Source organism: Manacus candei, unplaced genomic scaffold (genome assembly GCF_025592945.1).
Source record: "Manacus candei isolate 608988 ecotype Guabito, Panama unplaced genomic scaffold, ASM2559294v1 h1tg000028l, whole genome shotgun sequence".
Classification (NCBI taxonomy): Eukaryota; Metazoa; Chordata; class Aves; order Passeriformes; family Pipridae; genus Manacus; species Manacus candei.
Genome location: NW_026138076.1, coordinates 37,497,657 through 37,519,722, shown reverse-complemented (window position 1 = coordinate 37,519,722; position 22,066 = coordinate 37,497,657). Strand labels below are relative to the sequence as shown.

General features: G+C 36.9%; 1 protein-coding gene across 4 annotated transcripts in view; it reads left to right on the top strand.

The window, feature by feature from the left end:
- The window catches only part of CCSER1 (coiled-coil serine rich protein 1), a 655,853-nt gene that overhangs the window by 112,020 nt on the left and 521,767 nt on the right, over nucleotides 1-22,066 (top strand). For all 4 annotated transcript variants that reach the window (XM_051789750.1, XM_051789751.1, XM_051789753.1 and 1 more), the window contains exon 4: nucleotides 10,951-11,044. In XM_051789750.1, the coding sequence (XP_051645710.1) occupies nucleotides 10,951-11,044 (94 nt within the window). The remainder of the gene's footprint in view (nucleotides 1-10,950; nucleotides 11,045-22,066) is intronic.

The following is a 22,066-nucleotide window of genomic DNA, read 5'->3' as shown; positions in this document are numbered from 1 at the left end:
TGTTTTATGTAGCATTATTATTTTAACTTTCACTGGTTAGAATGCATCAGCAATTACATTTTCCCAGTTTCATAAACCTGACATCAGTCTAATTTGTAAACAGCTATGTTGACTCAAATTACTGAAGGATTGGATGTCCTACCAGCAAGTAACAGTCTGTGATGCAATTAACGTTACTAAGGATGAAGATGAACAGGGAGTTCATTGCTTTACAAAGGGAAGCATCTTCAGCATCTTCTTTAGGCTCTGAAGCAGTGATAAAACTAGTGCTGTTGTTGGGTTAGCCTGGACAGACAGGGCTGCCTAAAAGCTTCAAGACTAGTCTTAAGTATCTTCTCCTGTCCTTAGTTCAAGGAGTGTTATACCTCTCCAGGAGTGTTGTGTTCTCAGGTCTTTCCACTTCGCTCTGGCAAGGAGATCACCCCCTTAATAATGAAGTATTTGTAAGAAGGACATGCACATGTTAATACTGAAAGAGGTTGTTATCTTAAGCATCAAATAGTTTTGAAAGTACAAGGGAGAAGTAGCAAAGCCCATAAAATGTACGCATTGCAGAATCTCGAGCAAGTGGTTATGGTTTCTGTCCCTGTTAGATTCGGATACTGCTAGATACTGCTCCATTTAGATGGAGTGTTGTATTTTGTACTGCTGACAAAGCTTGTAACAGGTTATGTTGCTTCAAATTCCTAATTCACTGGCTGTCCAACTGCAATAACTAAAAAAAAAAAAAAATTAAAAAAAAAAATCTTTCTTCTGGACCAGTAATTGCCATTACAATTTTTCTTTAAAAAAAAACCAAAACAAAGAAAGTGGAGAAGAGTATGCACTAGTGGAAAAATGACATGAGCAGAAGCGTTTCTCAAAGAATGATATAAAACCCTGTTTACCAGAGCAGCCGTAGGCCAACGTTGCCATGGAAACAGAAGGAATTCAAATAATATTAGCAATAGCATATCTATTATATATTGCATTAATGACACTATAGTAAGGGGTCACTTGTGGTTTCATTTACAGAGCTCACTTTTTGGTGATTTATCGCCAATGTTACAGGCTAGAAATTAGAATTAGAAATGGAAGGTTCAGCCTTGAATTCCCTTTTAATAATATTGGGAAGAAAAAAGTATTGAATTTTCCTGTTACTAGAAAAAATATTTATTTAATCATATGTCTAGAAGAGTTTTGAGTTTTTTATATGCAGCAAGTTCTTAGTCTTTTCTTAGAAACAAAATCATACTCAAACCATAAAATAGATTATTGTCATTTGACATCCAAAAATGCTGACTCCAACAGTATACATGATACAACTAAAATTGGGACATTCTTTTATTTGCAAGAAAAATCAATCAGCCTTTGAGCTTGATTTGGGGAAATGGGTTTTGAATTCAACTGTGTGTACCAGATGAATGTGGCTGGTGCTGGATTGTGGCAAAAGGGTAAATTATTCTGATGTGGTTTGTCAGAACAATAATATTCTTTAAGTAAGAGTTTGATATAGGATGATAGTGGTTTATCATGATACTGAGGGTCTCCTTCGTGTATCCCCTGAATTTAAATGTTGTTTCTTTTGGCACTGAGGGCCTCACTAGTTCTTATGGTTATATCCTTTTTCTTTTGTTTGTTTTCCTCCGTGTGTACCACTGGCTGAGAAAAGGCAAAAATAAAATTGAAGATTGTTTAGCTGTCACAAAGCAATTTTGACCCTTTAAATGCTGGCCAGAACATTGACTTGGGTGCTCTCAGGACACAGACAAAGTTTCAACTGACAAAATGTTTAGACACAAGTTATGTGTTTAATTTGAGTGGTTTTGGAAAAATCTACCTCTCCATTCCATGTGCTGAATAATGTACTCACTTTTGTACTCACATCTTTAAGGTATATACAAATCAGCTTCAAAAAATGGTCTAAATGATATCCTATATAAATGCAGGATAGAGATGCTCAAGGAGCTTTTTCTGTGTTTGGCAGAAAAATCTGGCACAAGTTTAGAAAACTTTCCCAAAGCTATGTGATGATAATGACTGCACTAGAACGCTTGCATAACGCTTTGCCCATTACAAAAGCTGTAAAAACATTAACTAATCCACAAAGCAAATTACGTACTGCAGATGTATCCCTCTGCTGGGAGGAAAGCATATGTGTGTATGAGTGAAGGGGAAAAAAAAAATCTATTAAAGGAGGCTTTATTTGGTCCTTTTAAGCTTTATTGCATTTCTTTGACTGCATTTTCATACTTTCTAAAGAGTGGGTTTTTTTCCCTAGGATTCTGTTAATGAAATTGTAGATCGATGTATGAAAAATGTATACACCTTTTTGAACACAGAGAATCCAGTTGTCTTGGTTCTGTTTCCAACCAAAGTGAATCTGAGTGCTCTAGAATTATTTGAAAGAATGGCAAACAGTCTCTCAAAGTTTCTGGTGCGCATAAGGCTGTGCACATTTCAAATGTGGCTTTTACTTTGATATTCTTGCCAGAGTGAATTCAGGGTTAGGTGGTTGCTGTCTTTATCTGGTTTGTCAGAAGCTGATCCTTATCTAGGGTTGACTTGAACATGGATTTCAAATACTTAATAGATGCATAAAGTGTGCTAAAATTTAAATGCTGAGGGCATCTGTTGTCTCCTAGCTCTCTTAAGAGCTGTTTATCTGTGACTGTGTGGTGCAAGTAGGTATATGCACATACATGTGTGTAAGTGCATGTATTAAAGATGTCGAAAATGTGAGTGTTTAGGAGAGTGAGAAACAAGGCCAGTCTTGCTGGGATGTGAGTACTGGTGATGGCAGTGATCGTTGGCATTGCCCTCACTGAGGCTGTGGAGGCCAGGCTCCTGTACTCTCAGGTGTTGGAAACTGGTGCCAAACTGTGCTGCTTCTTCCTTCCTCATCTTTGCTCACTCACCCTTGGTGGATTTGTCCTTCTTAGCTTCCTCCACAAAAAGAAAGGGAGGGAACCTTATATGCCTCCCCTATAGGTTATCTTATTTTTGGGACCAGCACTAATTCTGATTCCATCACACACCTTTCCTACATTTTGTACCACCTTTGCTATCAACTTTCTGAGATTTTTTTTGTTTGCATGTTTTCCTGTACATAGTTTGGGCAAATATGTCACTGTCCTTTGTTTGAGTTTTTGGAACTAAATGTTATTTATGTTCCTGTGCTTAGCAGTGTTAAAAAATACTTATGTGTTGTTACCATTTACACTGTTAGTGGCATTACTGTGCTACAAAAACACTGACTTTGGCCCCTCTGTTTTTGTGGGCATATATCTGAGTTCAAGGCAAGCAAATACTGAGTGTGGCTTTGGTTACTCCTGCAAAGGTGAGTCCACTGACATTGACCAGTGTTATTACAGACAGGTTACCCTACTGCACTGTGATCAATAGCTGCATGTTATTGTCACCAGCTTTGTGGTGTTTGAATTGCTCCACAGAAGAAAATATATCCAAGACCTGCTGGCAGCATCTGCCGTTGCTATGTAGGAAGATAATCCCTTGTAGGTTTGCCGTGGGAGGTGGGCTAGTGACTCCTGACTGAAGTTCCCTACCCTATGATCTCTATGCTTGCTGTCCCGGTGACAGGGAAGCTGACTAAGAAGGGGAGAGGGTACACTGGTGCCATACATCAGCACGATGTTTGTTCAAATGCTTTTCCCTGTGGACTTCTGAAGATAGGTGCCACTTCCCTGTCATCTGGTCTTAACTGACACTGTGGCAGGACAGGAGCATGCTCAGCCCCTGTTCCTGCCACCAGTGGTGCCTGGGCTGGGCTTTGTTACACCTGTGTGGCTTCGGGGAGCTGACTGTGCTGTGGCTGAGTGGACCCTGTGTGGACGAGCGTGAACCTGAGACCTGTTAGGAGAGTACATTAGTTATAATCACTCAGGCAAAAGGAGCATCATTGCAGGCATTGATTTAATGCACAGGGCAGTGACAACAGTAGGACAGAAAATACTGCACTTCCCTTACACAACCAAAAGAGTGCAACGTGGAAAATACTTTGGAGAATAGTGTGATGGATCTGAGCTTAATAGTTAGACAGTTCCCTCCATTGCTAATTTTCTGTCTTTGGTTCTTAAGGGCACATTAATTTATAATATAAATGGGTTTTCACACGATAGCTACAGAAAATGTTCTTACTGAACATTATGACATTTACTTTTTTCCTTTGTAAAGTCTCTAATTTATTTGTATGGGGAATGGTTTTTGGGTGGTGCTATTCAGGAAAAAAGAACGCTTTTAAGCTGGTCTTGGTATATGAAAGTAATGTATAAGCTTTACATTTGATACAAAGATTTTAAAACTGTTGGCAGGGATTCCATGTTTTTAAAAGTTCTTCTGTTTGCTGGATTTCATGTACTTTCATTTTCCCTTTGAAGTGTGTGGGAGAGAGCAGAAGGGGAAATACTTCATTATGTCCATGAATTATTCAGGTACAGTTCGAGCTTCTAACATTACTTTAAATAGCTCAAGGTCTTTCTTTTTCCTTGAGTATGTCTCAGTTTTCATTCTTATGCTGATTGTATGCCGTGTTCCTTTGCTGAATACAATTTTGATGAAGTACTATCCTTCGGCAATCTTTAGAAATCGTTTCAGTCTTGAAATAAGTATTTAATTCTGATCTTTTCCAACATCAGATGTGCAGTGACCCTGAGGAGATACAGGTGAATTGTCATACATGTGACTTTACAAAAAATCAAATTATTCCCCCTAGAGTGTATTTTCTATGTACTCTTGCAAAGGCATTGATTTTAAATAGCCTCCCACATATATTTCTAGAATGAAGGAAAAAAGGATTCTATAATATTAAATATTAATACACTGTTATACTCAGAGAGGAATTTTATAAACCACATTTAGTGCATCATTTCAATGGGGAGGTATGAACACTAACTCCTTACCTTTTGGAAATGCCCCTCCCCCACCCTCTAATGTATGAAAATCTGTATTTAGAAAATAGTTAAGAACAATAACACAGAGGAAGGCAATCCAGAAGATGTCTAGAGGCCAATGTAGGGGGTAAGACAGACAAAACAGAACCCTAAGCATATTTTGAAAAGTGAATTTAAAATTTTGTTCTTGTGGTTCTGAAAACATCTGAAAATCCAGTGATTGCTGCATAATCCATTATGCAAAAGAGACATTTATTATTATTTCAGGGGGAAAAAAGCTTTAAAGAATTACTCCCTTCCCTGAGGTTTAGGACTTACCTGGTATAGTCGAAAGAGGCAGCAAAGTAGGATTACAGACAGTTGAGGAGAAATGCATCTGTATACAATAAAGGTGATGATGAAGACATGGGTTTCAGAGAGGGATGCCTGTGACCAAAGCTCATCTGCTCAGTTTGAGTTGCAGCAGTGGTGAATATTTTGCAAGGCACCCATAAGAGGAAGCACAAGTGACAAAATGCTTCAGAGGAAAAAAATAGTGGTTTTGCTGAGCATAGGTGCAAAGCTTGACCAAAATATATGTTAAAGATTAAAATGTAGTCAATATGTTCAAGTTCACGATAGAAAGGTTATATCAATGTGTTTATAACCTGAGTTAACTTTCAGTGGCTTCTGCGTATACTGTCTTCAGCCGTGGATATGTCTGAGAGAAATGTTTATGAACTGAGAAATTGCAAACACACCAGTGCTTCAGTCTTGTAGCTTCATTAAGTTGCTTGCTGGACCTCAGGTTCTCAAAGCCTTGAACCATCTCTAAGCAATAGTCAAGATTTTGTTGCAGTATTACAATACAGTAATGAAATGGAAATCTCAAATTGTGTCAAAGAATCTTGAAATACACTGGAAAATGCAAGGCCTGTGTGGTAACACAAAACACTGGTTAGGAAAAAAAACCATATATCCTCTTGCTCAGCAAAACAAGATTTGTCAGGGCCGAATCTCCCTCAAGATACCAGAATAGAACATGAAAACTATACAGAAACCGTTGAATATCATACTGAGCACGTTAATTAGAATAAATTATAATATAACATATACAACCCTCCAAAGATGCTGATAATGATAGAGAACATGTTTCTGTAGCCTTTAGAACCTTGGTTATTATTTCAATAATTATTTCATTTAATTTCAATTGTATAGGAGCAAGAAGTCTAGAATAAAAATGTGTGAAAACAAAGAAATTAATCTTTCGATTGGTGTCACTGATTACTGGCTGACTTAAATGGGCAAATTTGTTACCTAAACCCAATTCTTAATCTTGGTTTGTCTCTTAGTCATAAATACTCAGTTCTAAATGGATTTACCCTGCTTTGTTTATGTATATTGTGCAATTGATACAGTTTTGCTGGGTCCATGTGGAATTGAGTTACATTGCTTAACAAAATAATATGCTTTAGTGTATTTGCATATTCATATGTGTGTTTTATTACCATTTTTTAATACCAGAGTAGTCAATTTTTACTGTAATTCCATAAGCAGTAATTTCACTATGTATTTATATTTGTAAGATGATTATTTGGAATTATGATTTGAAAGAAAAAAACATAGTAAAGGACCCTTCATAAAGAAATGTTATTTGCTTTTTGTTATTTGATTAAGCCCAGTAATTGGAGACATGTTATCGTGTTCATTTTATATGTATTGACTACTATTTGTTCCAGCTTTCAAACTCATTTTAAGTACTGAACGGGTATACAAATAATTAAATACTTGACTATTGTGGAAAGGTACTGAAATTTATGTATTATGCATTAGATTTCCTTTGAGTGGTTATAGGAAGGGAAGCTGGAAAGAGAGACGGGAGATAGGGAGGGTAATAAAGGAGAAAGGAAACACCATTTAGCAACCCTGAGTAAACTTATTGTCCAGATACACATCATCTGGCTGGGAGGAACTGCATGTCTGATACATCTCTATCACTAAAATGTTTCAGCTTTTTCTGAATTCTATCCATGCAAATCACTGAGCATCTTTTCATACTAAAACTCTTCTTAGGTCATATTACTTAAGAATGTTAAGTTCTGGGCCCAGTCACAACTAAGTTGAGTATCATTGAGTTCAAGGAGCCCTGAGTAAGATACCTAACTGTTGGATGAAAATAGCAGTTTATACTTCTTGTTGTTGCTGAAAGAATTTTAAATATGGAATTTATTAGTAAGAAGTTACTGATGCCTTAAAATATTCTTGGATTAGCATTCTGTTCTGCTACAACCATTATCAGTTATGAAAAGCATCCTAAACCATTTTACTTTTGTTCTGCTGCTATTTATTCTGAATTAGTAATGTTTAAATTATCTCTACTAAATTCTTGTTTAAATAGAAATATTTAAATAGTAGTCATAGTTAATCAAGTCAACGGTGAAAAGGGTGGTTGGTAAACTGGGTTTACCAGTTTTTAAACTGGTTGTGACCTGTGTTGACCAGGAAAAACTGAGAGATGTAGGCAAATGATTGACTGTGTTCACATGCGCTTCTCACAAGTTGTGATCAACTTTGAGACTAACTAGAAGAAAAAAGCATCATCATGTTAATTTTGAATATATTATAAAGGCAAAATGATGATAGAAGTCAAGCAGACAGCAGAACTAGGAAGTATGTCTTAAGACTTCTAAGGGGCTATTACAGAGTTAATAAAGAGGTTTTTGCTACAATGTTCTGCCTCAACTAAATGGTTTGCCTCCTAAAATAAATGAAAGGTAGGCTACCATAAATAGACAACAAATGGTTCCATGAGACCTTGATGAAAGCATTAATTTCTTTTTCTTTAGGTAGCAAAGCCTTGAAGCTATTTACTTGGAATGCTCTTTAGGGCTTGATCTCTTTTATTTTTTTTTAATATTTAATTGCGTTATTCTTCAAAGGATGCAACATCGGTGGTGAGGGGGAGAACAGGAAAAAGGTCAAGAGATATTAAACTTTAAAAAAAATGACAATTTTTACTAATTGTCATAGCAACAAAGGAGTAATGGATCCTGGTGAGGAAGCAGAGGGGTGGAGGTTAGTGTGCACTCACAGTGGTACTGCTGAGCTGTTCTGTGACATTAGGCAGGTCATTTTAGGAGCCTGACTCTCTTATTTTCTAATTACATGTTTTCAGAAAATATTACTCAGAACAGCCCTGGGAACTTAACTAATGCTCTCTGGTTGGGTGGGATTTTATACATTTGTGAGTTTGGTTTTGGTTTGTCTCTGTGGAAGAACTCTGCCTGCAGGTGGGTGATCAGAGCAGGAAAGCAGCTGCACTGCCATCACTGACATCCTTGGCAGGGGAGCAGCTCTGTCAAACCCTCGTTCTTGCCATGGTGGAGAGTAGCTGCTCTAATTTGTTTGGTCCCAGTTCTGTCATTTGCCCCTTTATAAAGAACAAGTGAGCTTCTGGGAATAGAGGGAGACTATTTCCTCAGAGGAGCTACTTATGAGAAGAATAAACCTGGAGGAGCTTTTCTTTGTCACTGTAGCTTGCCCTGCTGTTGGTACAATTTAAGAGGCTGTAGGCAAGGCAGAGCAAGGATGCATTGGGAGGGCAGCTGGGAGCCCTTAGTTCAGTTGGACAAGAAGAGGTGTTGTGTTGAGCAGAGTGTACTTCAGCCTCACAGGATAGAGAGGATAGATGGAGCATGGTTTACCTCCTCTCTGGAGGTTGCAAGTGAAGACGATCCTGAAGTGCAACAATAAGGAGAAGGGTTGTGTACAAACATTTTCCTTTTGGTCTATCTTATACAGGAGTTTTTTTTAATTTAGAAACTGTGGTTCTGTTTGTGTTTGTTTGTTTTTTCCAAATCAAATGGAATTTGTTTCTTGATGAGGGCTGTGAATCACTGTTTTCACAGGCAATCTCCTAAGATTTCAGACCACGCATAAGTTACTGCACAAAATGTAGAAGATGCTCAATTAGCACAAAATCATACTCCTTACTGCTGGTATAGCTTATCAAAGAATTCTCAGCTTTATTATCAGTGTGGAGTCAGTTGGATAGACAAACCTGTGTACTTCAACCTTTTGACCTTTTACTTCTACTGCTATGAAAAACATTTAGCTGTTGCTTAAAAACTGCAAGGATTATTCTCATGGACTTTTTCTCCAAGTCTTTTTCTTACATTAATAAAACAATATATAAACAAGGTATGTTGTACTTTGAGTTGTTTAATATGCCATTTGCTCAAGCTTGAGCATCTAAATTTAAAAAGGGAGCAAAAATATAGTAATAGCAGTGTGTTCTGTATCTCAGAAGAAGTTTTCCTGCCCTGATAGTAAGTCAGGGAAAGAATGCAAGAAAAAGTCCTTGTGTTGCCTGTGTGTTGTTTTTGAAAGAGTTTGAAGAAATAATTATTCAAAAGAATTGAATTAGGTACAAGTGGTGAGTGTGAATAAGAATTGACATCTATTGTGGTGGGAAAAGACTTGAAAGAATTAGGGGGAACCGAAAAAAAATGGTTAGAACTGAAGTCAGGAAGGGCCCTTTACTAGTTTAATGTATGTAGCTGTTATATTTTTCTGCTTTCTATGCAGCAGATTGCTATATGGAGATCTCACAGACAGCTTGATACTTTGGGACAATAACCTGGCCTCCTTCACGCTGATTTGCTATGTTGTCTGGGTTACATTGATGTTGGGAGCATGTGAAATGTAAGGGGTGCCAGCATCTCATGCAGGATCTACTGACCTTTTTTGCTTGTGGGTGAATTGAAGAATTGGGCTATGCAATATTGCTTGTAGATTCAAACAAAATGCCAGCTGGAGAGTGCATGAATAGCTTTGATTAGATGTTGGTGACTGTGGAGAAAATCATAATATCACATCAAAAGAAATGACTTTAGAACAAAATATACATGGGAAGAAAATGGAGTATGACTATCACTTTTAATACATTGAGTATAGCCACTTGAGGTTGGTGGGGGCTAGAGAAGAAAATTACCTCATTGCTTCATTTTCCAAAGTTGCCTGTGGTGAGCATAGGAACAGGGAACAAGACAGTGAACTCTCCTGGTGTGTGTTGCCTGCTCCCTGGATGGCAGAGGAGAGGTTTTCTTCAGTCATGGCTCCCAGGGTGCCTCTCTGTCCCCTGTCAGCAGTTTGTCTCTTCTGAGACTGACTGTCATTCCTGTGTCTGGCTACCGACCCTGGTTTTCCAGGCAGGGCTTTGCGAAGGCTGAGCTAACACCATTTCATGACCCCAGATGAAGCCTAAATAGTGATATTGCTGTACTCGCAGTTTACAGAGTAAAGATATCTACCTGAGAAATAACTAGTCATTTTATCTCCTGAGAAGCTAATCCTGTAGGGATTAGGTAGTGTGAAAAGCTACTATTTTACTCTCTTTTAATTGTAACCCCTCTACCCATTTTATCTTTTCAGAGGATGCATTGTGTAAAGCTGCCTTATCTGTCTGTGGTTAAAACTTGGGAAATGGGGAACCTAAGCAGCTACACTTCACAGTCAGGCTTTCTTGTCTGTCTGTGTTAGCCTTTGCCACCCACAGAAACACTTAAAAATTCACGAGTTGGTAATTCATGCCTGAATTTCCTGTTTATCCTAAATTTGTGTCTCTTTATCCTTTGGATAAATAGAACAGTAAATCCCTCTTCAGAGTATATTGATAAGGGCAGGCAGTGCTTAGAATTTCAAAATTTAATAAACAAGTACTGATACTTTTATGTTGTGCTAAGAATAACACTTTTTGTCTTCATAAGAAGTTATGATTAGAGTTGCAAAGACACCCATCACTGAATGTTTTAAAAAGATGTATAAATGGTATTACTTGTACTTTGGGATTTTTTGGTTAAATATTTGAGATCCTCTACAAAGAGAGAGTGGTGACGAAAACATTTGGACAGTTGTTTCATACTGTTTTTCACTGGTCCAGTGTTTGCAGAAAAACTTTCTATAGCTCCTGCTTAAACGTATTTTCCAGATCCGATTGGTAATTATTTTATGCAGAGCAATATGGCTAACACATCTATCTAAATGTTTTTTGTTTGTTTGTTTTTTTTTAAATATATATTAGGATGTTTTGAATAACTTGGGTTCCTGTGAGTTGGATGAAGATGACCTAATGCTTGACTTGGAGTTCCTAGAAGAACAACATCACCATCGTTCTGGTAAGTCAGATAAATACTGACCCTCTTCAGTGAGGTACTATTATTCTAGAAATATAAAGTAAATGTTTTCAGTACAATTACTTGGAAATAAAAAGAAGTAATTTTTTTGGAAGGGGAATAGCAGTATGCATTTTGTTGTGTTATTTCTATATGTGTAATTGATCAGAAAAAATGCTCTTTACACTGCATTTGGACTTCATGTGGTCAGTTATGAAATGGAATTGATTTTTACAGCTATGTAAGAATTTCAGCGCCAAGGGCAGACCCATCTGTTTTTCTAGATACTTAAAAAGACTGCTGCCTACCCCAGGCATTTACAAAAAGAGCATTGCTGATATAATTGCAATCACATTTTGTGTGTGCCAGAATAATCTTCTGATAAAAAAGGTTTGACTTGATACGTGAGCGTAACTTGATCGTTTCTCTCATGGGTTGGTTAAAGCACTGTTGCACTGCCTTGATTAGTAGCAATAAACAAGGTCAATTCATAGAGTGTTCAGTACAGTTTTATAATAGGATTATGCAAGGTTATGCTAAGTTGTGTCACCTGACAAACGCTGCATTTCCTTTGGCTGTGATGTGGGGCAGTGTAGTGTCTAGTCAGTGAATATGAAAAGTCCTGCCAATGCAAAAGGGTTTGGAGAGTCTTAAATCATACATGAGATTTGTACTTGATCACAGGTAGAGTTTTGATTTTGTATTCTGTTGTGTTACTCTGTTTTTTAAGCAGGAGTAATTCTCACCCTCTCTTTTACTTGCTGTTTTCTGACCCCTGTTTGTCCATTCACCCACATAGGTGCCAATAGTGCCCATTCCTGCAGACTCACGTGAAAGTGGGGTTTTTGAGCCAGGTGCTGGCTGGTATGTGCCATCTGCAGTTTTGGACCCTTCTTTGATGCAAATTTAGCAATGGTTACAGTTAAACTGCTTGAATTATGCTCTTGTTTCAAATTTTCTGTGTATGATTATTCTGTGAACATATCTGAATTATCTGTATGATAATTCTGTTTAACCATTGTACTGTGCTTTTTAAACTTGTCGGCATATCTACTTATATGATGAAACATCTATTTTATTTGGTAGAGATTGTGGAGGGTTGTAGCAGCAATATGTGCATGATCACTGTTTCCTAAATTACTGGGAGTTAGGATGCAACAAATGAACTGCACAGAAAAGGCCCTTTCTAACCTGGACTGAATAATGCTATTAACTGGTTGCAGAAAGTCAACGCATGGGAAACATGCTTCAAATAGCTTAAAACAAACGTTAACATTTTATAAGAAATCATAGCATTTTGACTTCTTTATTCCCTGGACCTCTTGGAAACAAATTAACTGGCAGAACCATTTTCCATAAATAAACTTCCCTAACATGTTGCACTTGGCCTCACATGTGTTTTCCTCCTTTTTTTATGTTTACAAAGCACTGAATTAACAGTGAAGGAAAAGTCATGTCCGGTGTATGATTACAAAGATTTATAGCGGCTTCTGGAACAACTGAGATCATAATGCCTAAATGACATTATACTTGATAGAGAAGTAATTAAGATGGAGATGTGATATGACACATGATCTTTCTACTCTTGGCTCATTATCCAGAGCAAATGAGGTGCTTTTAAAACAGAGATCTACACTGCCCTTTGAAGAATGGTGACCATTTCTATTCTGAGCAGTAATGTAGAGACTTATGTTGCAGTGTGCACATTGTCTTTAAAAACAAATGTGTTTATCTTAGTAATATTTGCTCTTTGATTTATTTGTTTCGTGGTGGGTCTGTCTGCAAAAAATTTAGGATTTGCCTAGCCATCACTGTTGGTTTTGAGTCATTCAGTTGGAAGAAAGAGTTGGTAGGGTAGAACCACAGTATAGGTTGACACAATAAAGCTGATGTCTTTATGTTGTGTTAGGATTTGGCACAAAATGATTAGTGTGATTGTAAATCATCCTCTTAATTTAAGATATTGAGGTAAGAGGCTTGATTTGCAGAGTTTTTTAGCATTTGCATACCACTGCAGTACAGAAACCCTCTGAGTTAGATACTGACACCTAAACACTTTTTAAAAGTTGCTTTTCTGATTCCTGTGTTAAGCTGTTACCCACTTCCAGGATTTAAGACTTTTCAACCAAAATTCTTTTTAACAGTTCCAAGTCAATCCATTCCCTGTTTTCACTTTCGAGCTTGCTTGTTTTTTTTCAACAGGCCTCTCCATTCCTACCTAAATAGAATTCTTATAAACTTCTTCAATTAGAATACATAATCAAATATTATTGATGTGATTTTTTAAATAGGCACTGGAATACAGAAGTGATCAAGTGATCAAGCATTTTGAAGATATACAATTAGTGTAATGCAGAACTTTAACCTTTTAAAAACTCAGCAAATTGAAAGTGATCATATTTCTGGACATGTACATATAAGCTCTTTCAGGTAATTGGGAAGCACTCTGTCTTTTAAGATCTTTAATCTTACCCCTTTCAGAAACAAGAGGACAACAAATTACACACAGAGAATGAACCAGCACTTATTATTCTAATTGAATTTGAATAAAACCAAGGGACTTCTTAATTCTTTGAGTATGTGAGTGGCCTGAAGAGTAGATGATTTTCCATAATTTCTGGTAGTAGTAGGTTTGTTGAACTCTTTATAAAGGCTTCTTTAAGATGGTGGGCTTGACAGTTTACCTGTGGCTTGCCTCACTAAAATTCAGTCAACACAATCAGACATACAGGTTTGTGAGCCTTTTTTTCCCTACTGGTATGTGCTGTCATATATAAGATTCAACCCTATGTTATGTCAGCTTTACGTATTTCAGTGGTTACTGTATTTGTTTACTTTCCCAACAAGTTCCTTGTGTTTCTCAAATACTTGAAAGGGATCTTTGTATCTGATATTCACATGTGTATCATACTGAAGTCGTCTGGGAGTGTTCTATGTCTGTTATAAAAATGAAGGTGTTTGAGTGTAAAAATATGATAGAAAATGCTGTGTCTTGCATGGAAAGGTTAAAATTATTCTCTTCTGGAAGTCAGAGTTATTAACACTACTGTGACTATTTGTAGTACAATAAAAATCCTGTTGATGTTCTACATACTGATGCTGATTATAGCATTTATTTGGCTAAGGCCTGCAGTCCTACAGCCATATTACAATTCACTTCTGCCTCATTTGGCTCCCAGTAAGCAATTCTCTGGGGAATTACTGTAGGGAGAAATGTTCCAAGAGAAGCTCCTTTCAGTATTTTAAAAAATACATTGAAATATGAAGAGGTATAATTTTAAAAGAATTCAGTTCTTTCTTCAGTTGTTGCAGAGGGATAACTAGGGAATAGCTAAGGATAAGTAAACTTCAAAAGCCTATGAAAATCTTTAATGAGAAATTATACAAATACAAGGCCTAACATTGCATTTTTAACTTGACTATCACAAACTATTCCTTGGTCGGGAGGCTGTACACAGCAAGCTGTGTCATTGAAACATAATGATTCTGAAGCATAGTGCCACAGTTAATAAATACAGTTGACTGGTTAATGGCAAATTGAGAAAGTCTCTTAAATGTTATAAGAAGTTTTAGTTTTTTAGAAATTTTTTATTTAAGACACGATTTACAGTATTTTTCACATTTAGCTGCTGTGGTTGTAAAGAACAGTATTTGCCAGGGTGAAGATATGTCTTTGACTTTGTACTGAAGTTTACAATATAATAATAATTTAACAAAAGAATTGTATCATATCAATCAACCATAGTTTTAGGGACCATTTATGAATAGGAAATAAGATTCTATTGGAAGGATTTCTGGGAGAAATGGCTATTAAGGAGTTTTTTAAAGAGGAGCGAGGAGCCAGTTGGCAGGCAAGGAGACATTGTTCCAGAAAGTGGAACACTGTATTAATTAAAATAAAGATTAGAAAGGAGAAAGAGGCAAAGATCTGTTACCTCTTTCATTGTTTGTGTTTGGTTTTTTATTTATTTATTACTCCAACTCATTTTTTACCTGTGTTCTTATTCTATCCTCTCAGCTTTTCCCTAATGAACTAGTTGCTCTCCAGCAGCATCCTCATGAAATAGGGTTCCTGCAAAAAGGTGCTGTGAACCCTGATGAGTACTAGAAAATAATAAAAAAACCCCCCAAACCTTTTCTCTAACCATGCAATAGAAGATAAGGAGATACTTGCAAACCTCAGGCAGATGCTTCTACTTTGGATGTAGATTTCTGTGCCCTGCTATTCCTAGCACAGCTTCAGAAATCTTGAATACCCTCACTTCTGACCTTCTCCCTGTGAGTTTACTGCTTTAATTTACTGCTTTTGCTTCTATTTTAAAGGCTGTATTGTCGAGATAAAGAATGTAAGACAGAGACATTTTATTATCCCGCCTAACACAATTGCTTTGAAATTGAATAAAATAATATTTATATAGTACTTAGTGAGTGGAGAGCACTACAGCATACAAATTCAAAATACTAATCAACTTGATTCGCTGAGAGTTTTGCCTACTGTTCTTAAGCTGGAATGCTTAAAATTAAGCATAATATGACATACATGATGAGCCTTGAGGGTGCCTTTTTATTGCTCTAGTAAATTAGACTTTTAAAACATGCTACAGCGTTGATTTCCTATTGCAAAATAATGAAGTTAGTGGTTTCTGTAGCGGGAAACTATTGCCGGTTTATAGAAAGTGACAGCATTAATTTAACCTCATTCATTTTCCTTTTCCCTCATGAAACAAGATGTATTTGATTCCAAGTATTGATTAGTCAAATGTATGAGTAAAACTTTTATATTCAGTGGTATAAGCAGGGGGGAATTTATTCAAGTAATGCACATTAATGTACATGAGTTGTGTGCTTGTGTTGTGCCATAGCTGATTGAAAACCGAATGGTTTTATACAGTTAGTTGTCATTAAATCAGGACTGCAGTAAATAGTAGCCTTTTCTGAAAGTTCACAAAAGCACAGCTCTCCAAGGGCTTTTGTAATTTCTTAAGTGTTTGCCACAAGTGTCATAAAACCTGTGCCCTGCCTCTTCTTACAAAGCTGTGTGGGTGTAGCTGGGATTTGTAGCGAGTGATTGGGCTGAAGTCAGGGGCGCTGCTTGTGGCACCGAATATTAAGCACATGCACCTGTCTCCTCCACATCAGGCTCCACACTATGCAGTGACTATTCATGAGGGTGATATTGATTAGCTGTATACCCAGACTGGCCTGCGCATCCATCATGTTGTAGCTTGAATGCTTGCTGAATAGTTTTGAATAATGTAGCTTGCTAAATTTTTTAGAAGAGATTTGTCTTTGGCCAGTGCTTCAGCCATTTTGGGTTTAATGCCTCAGCCTCAGCTGAAAAGCTGTAATCCAGCGTATACAAGAAGGATGGCAACATATTTCAGAAATGAAATTATTTTCTTTATTTGCTGAAAAAAATGGATCAAAAGTGGAAATACAACAGTGTACTTTATAATCCATCTAAATATTATTCAACTCTCAAAAAACCAAACGCTTTCAGAGATGGGCACATTTTGATCAAACCTGAGTTAAGATCACGCCTGTTAGAAACATTTTAAGTGTGTTCAGAACTCTGTGGTAATACATGTTTTCGTAGTTGCTCAAGGTTTATGAATGAAAAAGAGTATATGTGACTTGACAAAGTAACTTTCGATGGCAGTGGCTCTTATGTGCTCTCTCTATATTTTCTTCTACTAGTGGATGTTGAGAAAGAAGGACCTGTTCTGGTGTAGCTTTATGTTAATATAAATGAAAGGAATGAGCATATGAAGCTCTGATGTAGTAGTATCACTCTTATACTGTAACATTTGCTCATGTATACCTGATAAAAAATAGAAAAATAGTTATTAAATAGATGTTCTTTATGTTTAAAATGCAATGCTGTGGTATATTGTCTACCTGGCACTGTCAGTAATGAGCAGGGAGAGGCACATCTTAGTGAAGTTCTTGGAAACTGTGGGCTCTAACTTTGTAATGTGTTTGTATTAGACAGTTTTTATTTAGTGCCCATTAGTGACATCCCAAGCATAGTATCTAGGGCTAGAATCATAACACAAATACGTATGTGTATAAAAAAAAATCATTTGACAGATTACTGCATGACTCCAAGGGCAAGGTAGGAATAGTGTTTTGGTTTTTGACTGGGACACACAACTTAAACAGACTTATTTAAATGTCAAATTACAGCAGCATAACTACAATAGGTATTATCAGCCTCACCAACAAAAACAGTGCATTTGTTTTTTAGAAAGAAAAAGACGAGAATTTATATTGTATTTCTTTTAAATCCAGCTAGCTTGCAGATCAATTGCCATCAGCACCCAATCAAACTAATATCACTGGGTCATTACACCAACAATTTAATTAGGTAGTTGCTGAGTTATTTTGAATATAATGAACAAGCTGTGTGAAAATTCTGTGGTGAGTTTGAAGCTCCTCCTGTGTGTATTAATTGAATGTACTAATGATTTTTGTTAATTTTTTAATGGAGGGTAGGAGTGCAGAGCTAAGATGAAACCCCTTTGGTCTTTTGGTGGGTTTTTTTGACCAGAGTGGGAAAAATACAGATGTTGTTATAGAAAAAGTACATAAAAATGTAGTGGTGGTAGTGGGTCATTGACACTGATAGTTACAAACTGTAAACCAGAAATAAATTTACTTGATTTTCAGATGTGAAACATATTTGAAATGTAATAGGGGAATAGAAAAATGTATAAGTTATACTACTTGTTTTGGCAGCGAATCACTGAAAGTCAGCCCCTGGCTGAGGTGGATCAGCTGGGATTCATTGCCACTGTTGCCCTGCCCGAAGCAGGGGGGTTGCAAGGAGCCTTTGGCTCTGGGGCCAGTCCTCAGCCAGCTGAAGGGTGGCTCCTGGCAGAAGCCGGGAGTTGGCATTAGTTTCTGTGATGGACAGCGTGGGCAGTGAGCTTTGACATTAGCACAGCTGTCGTCTGGATAGATGGTATCCACTTTTGTAAGATGGTGGCAACAGCACAGGAACTCAAAAGGGCCAAATAGCACTGGCTAGCTGTTTTTCCTGAGATTTTCTAGCAAAGCAGATGTCCTGCTTGCAAGCAGAAGTTGTCTCCAAGAGTTTAATAAAGTGCCCCTGTAATCCATTGGTGTTTGTCAGTGCAAGGAAAGCAGATTTTTCAGAGGTTTTAATTTGCCTTTAAATAGAAAATAGGACAAAAAGATCCTGACTATGTATTTTTATCAGACAGCTACTTTGAACTAGATACTAGATATTTAGGTAGTTTGAATGTATTGTTCATTAATGTATTGTTGGCAGCAAGTTATGTTTCTGTGTTTATAAACAATGACATATTTTGATTTTTATTTGGAATTGGACACTCAACTCCTTGAGCTATTTTGAAAGCTTTGCCATTGCCAAATACCACCTTTTAGAGTTGTATCAGATCAGGTTGAACTATAACTGCATTTTAGTTTTCTGCCTTTACAGTTCATTTTTGAAATGTGTAAAAACATTTTGGTTTATATATACATGTTTTAACAGAATCAAGTTTGTAATGGTAAAATAACACAGAACTCTGTGCCTCTGCCAAAAAGGATGTTCATAGATAATTTAGCTGATTAGCATCTTGCATTGTCACTATGAATTTTGGACAATAAGATAATAAAAAAGTAAGTAGTACTAATAATGAACAAAATAAAAACTGATGTGTGATTTCACTACGTTAATTACACCACTATATAGATATCTTAATACCAATTAAAAGGGGAAGTTCGTATAAGTTTTTATTTTTGTAAGAGAAAAAGACTTGCTGAATAAATGCCTGCAACTCCTCCATCAAAATTCTTGTCGTGAAGGTGAGCAGCACAAGCCAGAACTGTGACCAGCCTGATTTCACATGTACATCTGACGTCCCACATGGCTTTGAAGTATGGAGCAGACAGTCACATGCAACTAGTTTCTACGCAGCTAGAAGAAGTTAGAAACAGAGGGACTTTTATATTTTGGGAAGGACATATTCTACTAAGCTACACATTTCCCCCAGAAACATCGTTTAATAAATATTGCACAGTAATGGAGTAACTTAAGGTCTCCAGAGAATGAAATAAAACTTGTCATCTTCTAAACTCTTCTGAAAATTATCTACAGCTTCTGAAAGAGCACTGGGCATGGAGGAAAAGGAGTTTTTGCAGGCTTTACAGTGAAAGAATGGGTAACATTATTAAATAAGAAGAACATATTTGTGTTAGTCAGAAATAACCATTGCATGCTTGTGGCTGGGCATGTGTTAGGATTCTGATAGTGGGAGTTACTGAAAGCAAAGAGAAGAAGAAATAATGACTAGAGAAGTTAGTATTAAATTGGAATGAAACTAAATAGAAACCATAGGCTGTATAAAGATAGTCTGCCAGCATCTTGGAGCATCCTGGTCCCTATTCTGGAAAAAAAATACTGAATTTTGAGAGTCCTGTTTCTGTTCTGTTATTTATGTAAGTGGACGGTGCAGTTTCCAATTTTAATTGAGGGGAAAAAACCCCAAACCCTGCAACCGCTACCAAATTGACTTTATCCTAAACCTCTTGTAGTGTATTTTACTTTAAAAGTTGAGTTGTGAACAAGCCTAGTTCATGAGCTGCAGGAGGAGTGTAACACTAACTTCTAGCTGTGATTGCCTCAGAATATGTTTAGATCATGTCTAGTATATAGATAATTGGCCTGTGATGTGTGTTCTCAGTGGATCAAGCAAAATACTTGGTTTCCTGAGCAAATTAGAATTTTTAGCTCTTTTTTTTTTTTGGTGTGGAGAGATGATATATTCAAATGGTGGATATATGTTAGCTTCCTATCTGACTGTTATAAATTTTATTAATGATATGTACTTGTAAATCCTACTCAGCTAAATGGAGCAGCATCACAGAGCATCACATCATAATTTAGATGCCAAGAGATTTTTTCTTCATAAATAGACAAGAAGAGCAAAAGAGCACAGTCCTGAACTCCAGGGTCATGAAAGAATACTTTGAGTGAGATGCATTTGTATGGTTATCATGGAGCAATTAGAATCAGAGTCTGTATCTCAATTTCCTGCTCTTTCATAATTATAGTGTGACATTTAGTTACAAATACTTATTCATATTGGTATGCTCAATCATCATTTACTGAAAGAACCAGGACAGTAATTAAATTAGGCATACTACCTTTCTTCATTCCTTTGATTTTATATGTATATTGAGATGAAACATCATCTTTAATGATATCTGCAGGCAGAAAATAAATGCAATAATAAACGTTATGACAAATCAAAGCATACCGTCCTATTTAAAGCAATTCTGCATTTTTAGATGGCAAAGTTTAAGTAGGATGCCAAATACTGCTTTTTTTTCTCAGGCTTTGTGAATTTACAAAGATCTGGACTGGATGTCTTGCCAAAATGGAGATGTGATGAGAACTTGAAAGGAGCATGCTCTTTCTTCTCAGTTTCCTTTGAGAGATTAAGGGACTAAGAGGAACAATTATGATCTCACAATTATTCTGCAGAACAGCCATTATTCAGTTTATATAAAAACAACTTGACCTTCCATACAACTTCTGCAATGATCCTACTTCAAGGACAGACCGAAACTGTATGTGTCTAGAAAGTGTGAGTTAGTGGTGGCTTTTGACATTATGAAATATTTATCTCTGGGATCATTGTAGCTTCACTCTTAGGTAAAGAAAGAAATGGTAGTCTGATAGTTAAAACTTCAGTCTGGGTCTCCTGGGTGGAGCTGGATTCTTTGATGCAGATTTCCAGTGTTACCCTGGGCTAGTCACTTAATTTACTTGTAGTACTTAGAAAGTGGTACTCTAGTAGTCATGGGGATTTGGCATTAAAGTTTGAGAGATCCTCAAGATACTATTGGGATGCAGCTGCATTAATAACTTAGAGTCATTACAGTCTTTAGAGGCCAATTATGTTCTGTTTTGTGCCTCTTCGTATGTCGTTCTAGGAAGTGGAGCAGACACTACCATTGCTGTTGCTGGTGTGTCCACTCCTGTTACTGCTCCTCTTACTTTTTATTTCCTTCTGCTGAAAAAAAATCAACTAAAAAATCAGCTAAAACCTGGGCTCAAATATAAATGACTTTTTACATCTTTCAAAAGTGTACCTACTGTCCATCATTACAGATTGAGTCCTATCTGCTGTAGTGTTTGAAAATATTAGGTGACTTTGTTGTTGTATGTCTTTCCCTGAATCTCTTGTGATGAGAGAGCCTGTTGTCCCTTCTTTTGTCTCTGTGAGGGTTCTGTCAAATACTTTGTATTATTTGGATTTTGTTGATATTTTTTTCCTTGTTTTTGTCTCCAGCTTCTCTTGATGGAAGAAGGAATTGACAAATAAATGCCATGCAGGCAGTAAGCCCTGAGATTTATTGCAACCTAGGTTCAGCTTTAGGAGAGGGATCAATATGTAGCAAATGCTTCGGAGGTTGGTCGGGGGGGTACATTTAGTTCCTGAGAATGTTTTGTCCTCTCAGAGACCCCTAGAAGAGGCCAGTATTTTTGTATTTTACAGCCTAGCTAGTTTTCTGCAGTATGTTTTAAGAAGGATATTGTACACCTGTCTTTGCCAAGGGAACAATGTGAGATACATTCTGAAAAGTAACCTTGAAGACAATTTTCTGGTTTCACCTTCTGTACTTAGGCTTATTTTAGAAATGTTCAATCTGACCCAAAGTGAATAGCACCTGGGTTTCCTTCTCACATGCCAGATATCAACATTCTTCCATGCAACCCCTTAGTGTAGGGAACAGCTTTCAAATGGAAGTTTGTCAAAGCACCTGCTTGCCACCGCCCCAGTAGCTTCTCCAAAAGACAGTGTGTTCTTTGCACCTACTGAGTGTGACCTCGGTGTTACTGGGTTTGGGGCTCTTTTTTCTCATATCTTTAGGAAAGGGAGTCTGTTTCCAGTTAAGATTTAAAGGAAAGTGTGGTTGCAGCTGAAAATATTTAGAATGAGCTTTTGAGTATGAGAAACAAGTGTTCTCTTGCGGGATGGATAACACATG